The following is a 13206-nucleotide window of genomic DNA, read 5'->3' as shown; positions in this document are numbered from 1 at the left end:
GGAACCATCTTTAAAACATGCAGGCACTAAAGCCTTATTCTCTTGGTAAGACTGAGTTTCACCAGAACATATTTAATGCCCCTGTGCTTACTCACAAACCAAGCCAACTTTCTCTGCTAAGCAGAGAGATTTCTGAATTGAAATGCTTTTTCTGCAGGCCAAAGGTTGCAACAGATTAAATTCAGCACTAATTAATGCGCCACTGAAATCAGAACCATACATTCCAGACACACCCTGAGCTTGTTCTGTAGCAACAGAATTTCAATGGTGAATCGTTTTGCAATATCTACTGAAATCCTTGAATGCTGAGCACCAAGATAAAAACTACTTTAATCAAACTATCCAATAAAGACCTGAACCTAATTTGTCCTTGCAGCTCCATCATGCTCTCTCTCTCTCTACTTTCCATATTTCTAGTGGGTTAGATCACAGATCACTAGATTTTGCTTGCTAGAAGAGATTTAAGTCTTTTCAGTATGCAATGTATTTTATATTGTCAAAGAAAAAAACTTCTAAAGAAAGGGTTTGTACAGGGTCTTTGTTAAGGTGAGGCCTTCTCAACCACACTTGTGGTTAAGGGGGAGTTACACATATTTTTCAGTTGCTTTTTCCCTCAATTTGAGCCCTTATTTAATGAGATTTGTATCTTCATAAGCAGTAAAATCTGTTGTAGTGTTGGGATTGAAAGCAATTGCGCGAAGAATGACAGCCACTGATAACACACATGGAATACACTTCAGTAAAGAGAGAAAAAGCTACCGATCAACTCTGATTTCTGGTGCAGTAATTCAGTAACACAACACTGATACAATACTGTATCAGTAATAATGTAGAAACTCTTCTGTACCGTCTAATGGATCATTAAATATCCACATTAATCTCTGACCATGTGCCAGTTAAGGACTTAAAATCACTAAATTTTGTGATGTCCTATTTTCCTTGTTATACCCTCCTTCCCAGAATATGCACCTGTAGCTCTTAAAAAAACACCACAGAAATGTAGATTCCAGGCTCTGCAATTAAGTCAGCAGATTTGGATACTTCCTGAAATCATTCAGCCACTTCCAAATATTCTGTCTTTGTTTAAAAGCAGTATGTGAGGTTGCATTCCATCTTTCAAGATTCAGCAGTATTTTTTGGAGAGTCCACCACGGATCTCAGAGTTCTGATTCACTGGTGGTGGCATTGCTGTAGCTCGTGGGCTTTTTTTAAGATCTGATCCATACCTACGAAGATGACCAAAGCACTCAAGATTCAGCTGCTGAACAGCTATAAAGCAGCACTCTGCAGTAATTCACTCCATCTCCCTGCCTGCCTTAAAACACCACGGTGCAAAGCTGCTGCTGGTGGCAGCTAATGATGTTCACCTGCTTGTGGAAGCCCAGATTTACTTGTCTCAAATGCATAAAAAGCAATTCTCTACAGTCCTCAAATACTACATGGCCTGAAGAAACAGATAATTGAGCCATGCTGCAGAAAATGATAGCATAGTTTACATTAATTTAGGCCATAATTATTAGTTTAAGCACACTTCAGTCAGTAGCATTTTAGTGAAAGGGACACTGAGCTGTATATAAACAACACCAATGATAAGGAAAAAACTGCAAACTCAGTTATGCTAGGTCGGTTTGCAGGCTGGCAGAAGGCTGTTCATGCATGAGAAATTTAAGATTTCAGACTATGAGAGCCCCAAGTTCCCAGACACCTGCTTTCCCACTTGGGAACTGATCCATGTTTAGTTGTTGAAACTGGGAGAAGTGATTTTTTACTATTCCACCACTCTCACACAGACAGTTGAAGGAGGGAGAACATCTTCCTGGTGTGTGAAACCAAATCTGTTTACTGAACGTGGTGGGCTGCAAGTGTGGTGGTAAACATGACAGCTCTGCACTCCCAGAGCCACCAAACCTGCAGGTGAGAGGGTGAACTGGAGGAGCAGCTTTACCAGTACGGCAGTAACCATCACCCAGCCTGTTATCGTGGATTAATTAGCACTCTTTGGAAAACCCCAGAAGGAATTAATGATGAAAGAATGCAGACAACACAAGAACCACAGCAAGCCAGAAGTAAATACAGTTCACCTTCACAGGGGACTTCACCTGAATATATGACAAAATATACTACAAAAGCCCTGTAGCCCTCAGAACATTCAACTGTTCAGGCAAGTTCCAGTTCTGTGTCATTTACGCTGGATATAAGAACATCTGAACACTGAGTGCACAAAGACATGGCTGTGCCTTTTGAGGAGCATCTAATCTCCAGCTGCACAGCTATGCACTTCACTGTTAAACAGAAAGACAGATCCAATGTGCTCTTTTAAATCTTTTAAACCAAAAATAACTTCAACAGAAGGTGGAGCTTACTAGACCATAACCACCCTACAGGTTCAACAAGAGCCTTAAGGGAGAAATTGCTTGAATAATTAATACAAATCCTCTCTGTGAAAGTTTTGTGTCTGCAACTGATCTATATTTGTCCAGAGAAGGGCAACAAAGCTGGTGAAGAGTCTGCAGCACACGTCCTGTAAAGAGTGGCTGGTTGGGGGTGTTTAGTCTGGAGGAAAAGTAGGCTCAGGGGGAGCCTACAAATACCTGAAAGGAAATTGTAGCCAGGTGGGGTCGGTCTCTTCTCTCAAGTAACAAGTGACAGAACAAGAGCACACAGTGTGCCAGGGGAGGTTCAGGTATGCCATTGGGGATTAGACATTGGAATGGGCTGCCCAGGGAGGTGGTGGAGTCGCCGTCCCTGGAGGTGTTTAAGGGAAAACTGCATGTGTCACTGAGTGCCATAGTCTAACTGACAAGGTGGTGTTCAGTCAAAGGTTGGACTCCTTGACCTTTTTTCCAACCTAATTGATTCTGTGATATTTGACAATTCACCTCAACACACAAGTCACATATGAAAAGCGGAGGTTGTCCACTCCATCCCAAAAACAACACCATTGACACCCACGCTTTGCGCGCTTCAATGTTGTTTCAAAGTAACGCCATCACCCGCCGTAAGAGCGCTTGGGCAACCCGAGATCCTTCCCGTCTCTTAGGGCTTAAGTGACGGCGCGTAGGTTCCCTCCCAGCCTCGGGAGAAAGTCCTGCGTGCTCTCTGGGCGGCGGACGGGAGCACTCCGGCGTCCCCAGAGCCCCTCCAGCCGGCGTGGGGCCCGCCTGGCCGCGGGGCCCAGCGCCAGCTCCGGGGGGCCGCTCCGGCGGGAGCGCCGCGGGGAGGCCCCAGGGCCGGCACCGCCTTTCCCCCGGATCATCGCCCCCGCCCCCCGACCGGGCACTCACCGCCAAGGAAGGTGCCAAGGACCAGGCATTTCTTCTTGTGCCGCTTAAGGAAACTCCAGAGCGACCGGAGCATCCTGCGAGCCTGGCCCGCCCCGGGTCCCCGCGGCGGCGGAAGGGGGCGGAGGCGGCGGCGGCACCGCCCGCGGTGCCCCGGAAGCAGCGCCCGGGCCCGGGATGGCGGAGGCGGGAGGCGGAGGCGGCCGTGCTGGCCTGGATGGACCAGGCGCTCGACGTGGTCAGTGCGGGCCGGGGCTCCCGCTGTGCCGCGGGGAAACCTCGGGGCGCCCCGGGCCCCTCACGGCAGCGGGGAAGGGCGGGGCAGGGGATGGGGCCGGAGGAAGCTCCTCCCGCTGCTGTAACGCTGTCCTGTGCCTCTCGCCAGTCTGTCTGTCTGTCTGTCTGTCCGTCCCGCAGGCTAAGGAGGCGCTGGAGAAAGGGGAGGTTCCCGTGGGCTGCCTGCTGGTCTACAACGGCGAGGTCATAGGCAGGGGCAGGAACGAAGTCAACGAGACGAAGAACGTGAGTCCCGTGGGCCGGGAACATCGTGGCTATGCCGCCCTGCCCTGCGCTTGTCCCGGGGCTGGGTCTCAAACGTGCTCTCCTAAAGTCACTCTGGGGGTTAGGAGTGAGAAATGACTGTGCAGCCTCTCCTGATGAAGTTCTGTCCACAGGCCAGAACAAAAAACTATTTCCTGGATATTTTAGACCTGTTGCAACTTTAACCATCAAATCAACTATAAGATCTGGCGCTGAGAGACCCATTAGTGCCAACTAAGAGATTTTGTACAACTGGAAGTTGTGTATAATAATCTGTCTGCAGGATCTGGCTGTAATTCATATTAGACGTCTCAAATCTGAAAACATAATAAAAAGTTAAAATTGGTCTTCTAAGCTGAAAAATGTAACAGTAAAGATGAATTATTATAGTAATTTGTTCTGCAGGACAATCTGTAATGTATTAAGAGGATTCTAATACAGCTTTAAGAAAGCCAGGTGACAGAGCAGTTAAGTGTCTCATGTTACACCATTGTAAGCACTGTGGGGAAGCAGACACTTGGGAAAATCATGCCAGAGATAGTAATATTGTGTAGAAATCACATGTTAATAAACAGACAGAACATAACTTGCAAGACTGATAACAAAATCAAAATCAACTTAAGAATGTCAGGGAAGCTTTCAGGCATTTTTTGTGTCAGGGCTGTCTGAAGGTACATACTAAAAGGCAAGGAGCCTGATTTAAAAACAATCAGCTGGATTTTGGAAACAGTAATCTGTTAATATCTCTGAAAGCCAAGCTTTTTTCGAATTGCTGCTCAGCTCAAATTTCACTTCTTTTGTGGCTCAATTTTCATGAATGTTTATATTATAGTGATTGGAAATGCTGGGTACTTAGTGCTTTTAAATTTTTTATCAGATACGTAATTGCTCCATGTAGTCTGAAAAAAATCTAAGCTTGAAAGCAGTACTTGTTATGAAATGTGAACAAAGGAAATTGTTTTCAGTTTTCTCCTAACGATTTCTGGCATTATTTAGGGACCATCCTGGAGAAAAAAACCAATCCTCTTGAACCATTGAGGCAGTTCCAGCAGACATCATAAATGTCAAAGTCTGTTTTAAAACTAATTTATTGTCCTACCTTATATTGAAGGACCTCTCCAGAACATCATTCCTCAGATGGCTAAAAAATGTCTGATTTCCAGTTTCAAACTTTTAATGTTCTGTTTATATCTCCCTGGTCTTGTGCCAGCACCATCCATTACTTTACATAGCTTGGATGTATTTAAAGTCTTATTCCTTTTCAGCTTTTGTTTTTCTCAAGCCAGCTGTTTAATTTCCTCTCAGAAGACAGGCTGGCTTTCTGTGTTCATTAGAATAATTCTTTTACATAGCCATTCCAGCTTTGATTCATTTTTTCTTGAATTCACTTAACCAGAACTCTTAAGAACACTTAACTGGAATTTTATTCCGGATGGACTTGTGCTTTGTTTGATAACAATAGTACTTCACATTCTCCCTGGAAGAAAGTCCACCCATGTTTTCTGGAGCTTCCTTGGTCTTTTATGCTGTTTTGTTATTCTTCATTTGTTATTTTTTTTAATTTTATTTTTTTGTAATTTTCTTTACTCCTGTCTTGAAGGCCATCCACCTCCTGAATGACACTCTCACCCTGTCACTTCTCGTGATGTCTTTCATCATACAAAAGACATCACATCATCAGCTGCTTTCTGTAGGGGTTTTTCCAGTTAATGTCAGTGACACAACTGAAAACATTTAAGCCAAATGATCTTTGAGTGTCTGTGGTAATGAGTTCCCCCTGGACAAATATTTCCCCTGTCAGTGCAATGTCTCTTCTTTTCTTGCTCACCTTACATTCCTTGCATTAGGCTGTTTTCCCCACTCACAGTAATTTCACAGGTTGTGCTGTGCCAGATGCACTGGAGATGTCCAGAGAGACTGATGTTTCTCTTGCCTAGAAAAAACATTTGTCAAAGAAAGTTACTAAGTTAATTTAGTCTCAGCTATCTTCTTGTTTAATTTACCTTTTATAAGGACTAGCCCTTATGACACTACTTTTAAAGGTTTGGTATCTTGCCTGCTTTACTATTGAGACCCTCCTGGGTCATACAATCCTGACACCTATCCTTCCTGGTTTTTATTACTGTGACTCTGTTTGCTCTGAAGGTTTCACTCATGTAACACTCTGCCTTGATGCATTAAAGTGTTGCCATGAGACTGGCAGTTTTCTGGCTCCCAAAAATGCAGCTTTATAGCATACTGACTTTTTGAACTCCATGAAAACTTGGTTCCTGCTTTGAAGAAGTGATCATTTATCCAACTAGATCTTCAGTCCTTCCCTGCAATTCTGTCTTTGGTCAGGAATCAGCTTGCCTCTGAGCCTTTTGTCAAATAAATTCTGTCTTCTCCTTAAGCAGGTCCCTTGCGTCCTGTGATGTAATGGGCTGAAGTTAGGAGCAGGTAGTGTCTTCTTTATGCCCTCTTTCAGTATGTTCCTAAACTGCTCATTTTGGCAAAAAGATTTAGTTGCCAAAAACTTGCCATCTCTTGTCACCCTGCATCTTTTTTTTTTTTTTTTGCCTGCCATGTCCACAGCAGAACACATTCATGTCAGAAATACTGCTGCTTACTCTGTGGAAGTTATTTGTAAAATTTCTGATCATTACATTCTTCTGGGGGAAGTTGCTTTTGGGAGGAGGGAGTTTGTATGCAGCCGTGTTTGGTTTATTTTATTTTTTAGGAGCATGGCTGTGGCATCAGCATTTCAAAATAGACATGACACTACTTGTCTTCCTTGGGCAACAGTGCAGCAAATGTCTGTGTAAGACATTGGGTCTAGACAGCTTGGTGATTCGTTCACAAGCGTGTGCCAGTGCTGTGTTCCCTCTGGCAGCTCCCACACTTGCTTGCTTGTTCACAGTCTTGCCTCAGACCAACCTGAAAATTTTCTCGCTTACAGCATGTGTGACCCTGCCCATCCAGAAATGTGGTTTTGGCATTTTTATTCCAACATGTGATCAAATCATTCACTTCCCAGTAAAATGCTCTCTGTCCTAGGTCCTTTGTTGATACACACAGACATATCCTCTTTGTTCTGTTCTCTTGGGTCATTTGAGCAAGTGTCCTGCAGGCACAGTAGGGGATAATTGAAAATGAAGTATTGTTTGTGTAATGAAGCCACAAAATAACACAGAAATTTGAGCTTTGGACCCCTTTACTCTTTCTTGTTAATTATGGTCTAAAATTTAGAAAGCAAGCTTTTTAGATACCTTTATTGTCTGTGAAACATTTGCCACAGTTTGGGGCACTGTCAAGGCTTTTACCCCAGTGGGTCAGCTTTTTTTCCTTTGGTACACCATTTGCCACTCTGTAACAATTCTCATTTTCCCTTGTTACTCTTAACCTGCTTTTGCTTTCTTGGCTTTAAAATAGTGTGTAATATTTGGCAAGTTAAGCTTATGAATTGAGTCAGTGATTCAAAATTAAAATAATCCCTCTTGTATGTTGCTTTATACACAGCAAATCAAAAAAAGGCTATCTTAATACAAAATAAAATCTTAAGACAGACCTGGAAGGTCAGTTTTTCCCTTTTATCTTGTCTTTAAGATGGACCTTTAATAGGTTGTGTAAGGAGGGAGCTCAAGAAACAAGTGTAAACCTTCTCCTTGCACATCCTTTCCACTTCTGGAAGTGAATAGCTTGGGGACTTCCAGAGTCCAAGGCCTATATCTGGGTCATTGTTTCTGATAACTATCCTCCATGCACATATCCTCCATGAATTTGTCTAAAACTTTTTTGAACTCATTTATGTTTTTGGCTCCCATAGCATCCTGTGGCAATGAGTTTCACAATATAATTTGTGAAAGAGTACTTCCTTTTGTTTATTTTATATCTGCTGCCTGATAATTTCATTGGGTACTCACTTGTTATGAGAAATAATAAATCACAGTTATAACTGTGATTTTTCCACATTTTTCTTGATTATTTTAGAAACCTCTACTGTAGTCCTCTTAACTTGGAAAACTATTGACTGTATCTGTTAAGAGCCACAGTCTAATTTGTCTCTAAATGGAGACTGTTCTGTAACTTGGATAATCCTTTCTCACCCTGAGGTGACTTTGTCCTGATGTTCCTGTGTCTTCAAGACATGACATGACCAAAACAGTGTGTTTTACTTAAGATATGGTCCCACTGGTGTGTAGTAGTGTTCTATATTAGTGTAATCTCATTTGTGTAGCTGTCTTCTATTACTGCAGAAGCTGGTAGGACTTGCAGCAGCTGCATGGCCTTTCTAGGAGTTTTAAAATGTTTTTGAACAGTATTAAACATAGCAGTGAGTTATGAGTCCTTTGCCATGTATTGCAGAGCATCCCAGTGTTATCACCACAGATCTTCACAGTGCTAAAACATTAACCCAAGTTCATGTTTTGAGAGGAAGCTATCAAAGGTCATGTAAGGACATACAAAACAGAAGTACAAATACAATCTGGATTGATTAAGTCTTACTCTAATGCTTGTGTCAAAAACATCTTTTTTTTCAGAATAGATAGAAAAGGAAGGAAAATACTAACAGTCTTAATTCAAATAAGCATCAGGCTCTAACTGAAGAGTCCTTTCAAAACTAGTACTTCCTGAAATTTTTGCTGTCATATTTCATTGGTGTAACACAATGCTGCAGACATTTCAGAGAGCTACTGGGACATTACTGATTATTTTGGTCTCTCTGCTAATAAAGTCAACACTTCCATTCAGGTTTTTGTGCCATAGATATTGAGATACTAATCATTCAGTTATCTTGGATAAAAAAAGAGAAATTATTATTCCTTTGTCTTTTTGTAATCAGTCATATGCTGAAATCCCTGCCTATTACTTGAGGGACTTACTGGACATGTATCCCCAGGCAGCATTAAACCTGAGGCAAACTGTTCATAGTGTATTCGTTCCTTGTGAGCACAGGAATATTGTCAGAGGGAGGAAAAGGTACCAGCAGGGAGCATTTTGTTAATATTTCCAGAGAAAGTAATCCAGCCTGTATTCTTGCTTTTGGAAGTAGAGCAGGCTATGGGCTACGTCAGTTGTGCCAGTGAGCTTTGTGTGTCCCTGAAGCATCAAGTAGAGCTTTCATGTCTTGACTCACTGTGCTGGCATGGCTGAGAGAGGAGAACTTCTGAGCATGCTCCTCTGCCTTAGGAAAAGTAGAAGAAAAAACTGTCACTTGTAGATCTTTACACACAGGAGGTTGGAGTTGAATATTTTCTTTCTTGGACTGAGTATTTCTTCTGCAGTTTGGGTGCTATAAAATCTCTTTTGCAACTTGAACCAGCAAAGAGCATTACATTACTTCTATAACAAAAGTGAATAAATGCAAACTTTAAAGAAAATACTTATTTTTATCTTCTAGGCTACTCGACATGCAGAAATGGTGGCAATCGACCAGGTCCTTGAGTGGTGCAAGCAGCACAAGAGGGATTATCGGGAGGTGTTCCCGCAGCTGGTGCTGTACGTAACTGTGGAGCCCTGTATCATGTGTGCAGCTGCTCTGCGCTTGATGAGTATCCTTTCCTGCTGACTCACTCTGGGAAGCTGTCTCAAACCATTACTCCTTCCATGGTGGGCCCACAAAGAAAGGCTGGACAATGTCAGGGAAAGGCATGAGGGGTGGTTGGAGGGTCTGCACCCACCAGCTGTCCATGATGAACAGCGAGGGACTCAGGAATGACAGAGATATGGTGCAGTTATGACAAACAACTGTTAAGAGATTAAAAATACATTTTAGAGATGTTTGTTAGGATGTTAAATGAGTCAAATGCAGTTCAGGGTCCAGTTTTGAATGTTGTATCAATCAGTAAACCATGTCTTTGTATGACCCTGCTTTGGAGATTCATGTTTCCCCTTTTCTGAGAAAGGCTGGATGTGCATCTTCAGCAGTACATCTTACATCATTCAAAAGTAAGTTCTGATTTTATGAGGGAGGAATTGTAGCTCAAGCTCATTTAGTTTGAAGAGTACTAGCACATTTTAGGAAATTTGATGACTGCCTAGATCAGGCGTCTGTACTTCCTGCTTGTTTTTCACTTAATACCTTGACTCACTCCCATAAATTCCACGGGTTGTGTACGGCTGTCGAAACGAGCGATTTGGAGGCTGTGGCTCCGTTTTGAGCATCTCATCTGATGATATGGTGGACTCAGGAGACCCATTTGAAGTAGGCTGTAAAATGTTTCCCTTTGTTTTCCAGCTAGGGTACTGTGCCTGGCTTTGCTACCAGGCTTTTAGAATCTTATGCATCACTTCAAGAGGACACAGATGGAAGATGATCAAAGTCAAGTAAAGTTGGCCTAATCAGAAAATAATGTAAAAAAAAAAATAGGTCCTAAAAGAAAACTGAGGAAACCCTGATGACAGTCTTAAATTATTTAAAAGGATGTGTCAAAGGGTAAGGGAAAGAATTATGCTTGTGGGACAAGGTAAGAATTAAATATATCTAAAATATGTGTAATACTTAGAACAGTAAATATATGCTACAGGAAGAGATGGGGGAAAATTATTTTAAGCTGCACAATGTACAAACACATAATCAATAAATATCAAGTAACAGCAACTTATAAAATTGCTGGGTTTTAGCTGAGCCACTGGAAATGATTGTATTTGTTTTCAGTCTGTGTGTTTATGAGGTAAAATGTATTAGCTTAGACTTACTTCATGTAGTTCAAATCCCAAAATAAATCTGAACTGCAACAGTAGCAGAGGAAATTCAGTTTAGCTATCAAGAAACTTTCTGAATAGTAGGGATACTGAAAGACTGAACAGTGTCTGAGATGCTTTAGGCATCTTTGTCATGTGAGAAAGGCTGGACAAGCATTTAGTGGAGGTAGAGTTTAAATAAATCTAGGTGCTTTACAGCATGATACTACCTATGTACCCATACAGAGATGTAGAGATAATTTATAGCATTTTATTTATTACATTATTCACAGTTGTACATGATTTTGCGTTAGACAGTGATACTGATTCCTGGAGTTCTTTTCCATGTTTCACATTAATGATTTATGAATGTAAAAAACAAATAGCATATTTCAGCATTGCAAATAAGCACTAAAGGCTCAAGGCTCAAAGAATTTCAGTCAGGAAAACAATACTGTTTGGCACTCCAGTGTAAACATATTAGGCATCTTTCTGTCAGTGTGTCAGTGAGACTAACATCTGAATTAATTGGTGTAGTTGGGACTGGAAGAGTGTTCATTTGCTAACATTGGCATGTGGTATTTCATTTTTTTATACATTCAGAAGACAGAAAGGAGAAGGTTCTCGATACTATGAATCTTTTGTTTCTGTAGGCAACTGCAGTGGAATGTATAGGAGTAAATACTTGTTTCCTAGCATGGATGGAGATTTATCTAGTGTGAGTGACATTTAAATGCTTTGTCATTAGTGTTCATGGCATAGAAAAGTATTTTAGAAGGACCAAAAAGATCTGAAAGGTGACTGTTAGGAATAAAGAATAGATACGTGGATGAGTGTTTTCTGTCAGGAATCTTATCTGCAAATACCTAGGTGTATTTCTCTTATGTTTCCAAGTGCTTGAGGAGTATGGGAGGTTGGAAACACATTAATAAGAAAGAAATTGTAGATTTCATAAAAAAAATTACAGAATTTACTAAGAAAGTTTGTTTTACCTAATATTAAGTTTTACCTAATATTTACCTAAGTTATTACGGAAATTACTTATTCTATTAAGCCTCAACATAGTGTTTTTAAAGTGTATTAAGTATTAAACCTGAAAAGGAGATTTTTTTTTGACCCCTAAGTTGACAGTACAGTTGTTTAAAATTATTCTATACTCAAGGCATTATTGTGAAGCATGGAATACGTTATTCTCAGATGTGCTCTCTAACATCATTCTAATTTGAACAGTGCTCTTCTGGCTATCGTGCTGAAGAAGCAGTGGAATTGTTAAAAGCTTTTTACAGACAAGAAAATCCCAATGGTAGGTTTTACATTAATGCATCCATTTTGATCCCAACCTAATTTAAAAGAATGTTGGCACTGAAATTACTGTAATTCACTTCTGATGATTCTTCTCCTTTCCTGTTTCTTGGCAGCACCAAAATCCAAAGTACGGAAAAAGGATCGTCGTCAGTAGCCCTACACTTACCAAAAAATAATATGTGAAGGTTTCTTCAGCATGCTGCTTTTTGAAAATGTGCAGTTCAATCAAACTATGTTTCATTTGCTCTACAGAGTTTTTACTAATAGGATACTTAGTACCTGTTCCTGCGTTTTTATATTTATGGTTTCTTGTTATCGTGACAAATCAAAAGAGTAAATGGCTGTTTTTAGAAAGAGGAAAATTGGTGGTTCAAGTCCACTTGTTTACAGACAAATCCATTAAAATGGTGCTTCTGTACAGTAGATTCTAGAATATTTTTTTTCCTTCTGCGTGTGGAGAAGCATCTTGCTTTTCAATAGCAAATGTTTGCTTAGGCAAGCAAGCAACTCTCTTAGAAGGTTACATTTGTAAGTGCATTACAGTCTGTATGTGTATTTTCATTCAAAAGGCATATAAAGGAATTGGACAGTCCTTGAAGACTTAAGACCATTGCAAATGTTTCCTCATTTTTTTCTACCTTAGCACAAGCCAGATTTTCAGAGGTAATTTCTGAAAGTCACATACCTGTGTAGACAGGGACATACAGACAATTACATGTCTGTTTCTGTCTGCTGTTGCTTAGTAAGGATAAGCAAATATCACTTGGCTGCACAACACCTTCATACAGAGTTGTGGAGAAACTCCACAACTCTCTTTAAGCTGTCCACTCCTCTTGTGAATATCAGGATAAGAAATACTTCATTTTTAAGAATCCACTAAGAAGTTTTTCTGAGCTCCTAAATTATATACTAAATATATATATATTTTATATATATATATATTAGTGTATATATTTATATATATATATAATTATATACTAAATTATAGTAATGAAAATGGGCAAATACAAGGGAAAACCCAGAAATGAAGCTGGTAATAACATGAATAAAATGTATTTAAGACACTTTTCATAGTGTTGGCTGGCTTTGTCATTTCCGTGTACTTTGCCTGGTCATGCAGTAATTTATAATCCAGAAGAGGGCCTTCAAGTTCCACTAATGAATTAAGAATACAAGTACGGTTCAATCTTGATTGTATACCTCTTAGTGGATACTTACATGAAGGATGAAATTATTGGTAGTTTATTTGGCTGTTACTCAGAAATTTGAGAAATGCTGTAGCTTTTTGTATTTTATGCAGAAGAGTGTTTGAAATTTTATAACTATAAAAACTAAATACAGTTAAATTTTTTCAGTATTTCAAATAAATGCTTTCAAAAGTGTTTCTAAGAAGAATATTAAAAGCATTACTTTGTCA

General features: G+C 40.4%; 2 protein-coding genes across 2 annotated transcripts in view; one reads left to right on the top strand and one right to left on the bottom strand.

Annotated features, from left to right (window-relative positions):
• Nucleotides 1-3406, bottom strand: part of PEX3 (peroxisomal biogenesis factor 3) — a 20686-nt gene extending 17280 nt beyond the window's left edge. The window contains exon 1 of the mRNA XM_036379486.1: nucleotides 3285-3406. Coding sequence (XP_036235379.1) covers nucleotides 3285-3357 — 73 coding nt within the window. The 5' untranslated portion in view covers nucleotides 3358-3406. The remainder of the gene's footprint in view (nucleotides 1-3284) is intronic.
• On the top strand, nucleotides 3398-13206 carry ADAT2 (adenosine deaminase tRNA specific 2). Its single transcript, XM_036379487.2, has 6 exons — nucleotides 3398-3519; nucleotides 3667-3803; nucleotides 9202-9352; nucleotides 9899-10005; nucleotides 11715-11787; nucleotides 11903-13206. The coding sequence occupies exons 1-6, from the start codon at nucleotides 3459-3461 to the stop codon at nucleotides 11941-11943; spliced, it is 570 nt and encodes a 189-aa protein (XP_036235380.1). The 5' UTR covers nucleotides 3398-3458; the 3' UTR covers nucleotides 11944-13206.

Source organism: Molothrus ater, chromosome 3 (assembly GCF_012460135.2).
Source record: "Molothrus ater isolate BHLD 08-10-18 breed brown headed cowbird chromosome 3, BPBGC_Mater_1.1, whole genome shotgun sequence".
In the NCBI taxonomy this organism is placed as follows: Eukaryota; Metazoa; Chordata; class Aves; order Passeriformes; family Icteridae; genus Molothrus; species Molothrus ater.
This window is presented reverse-complemented; position numbering and strand designations above follow the sequence as displayed.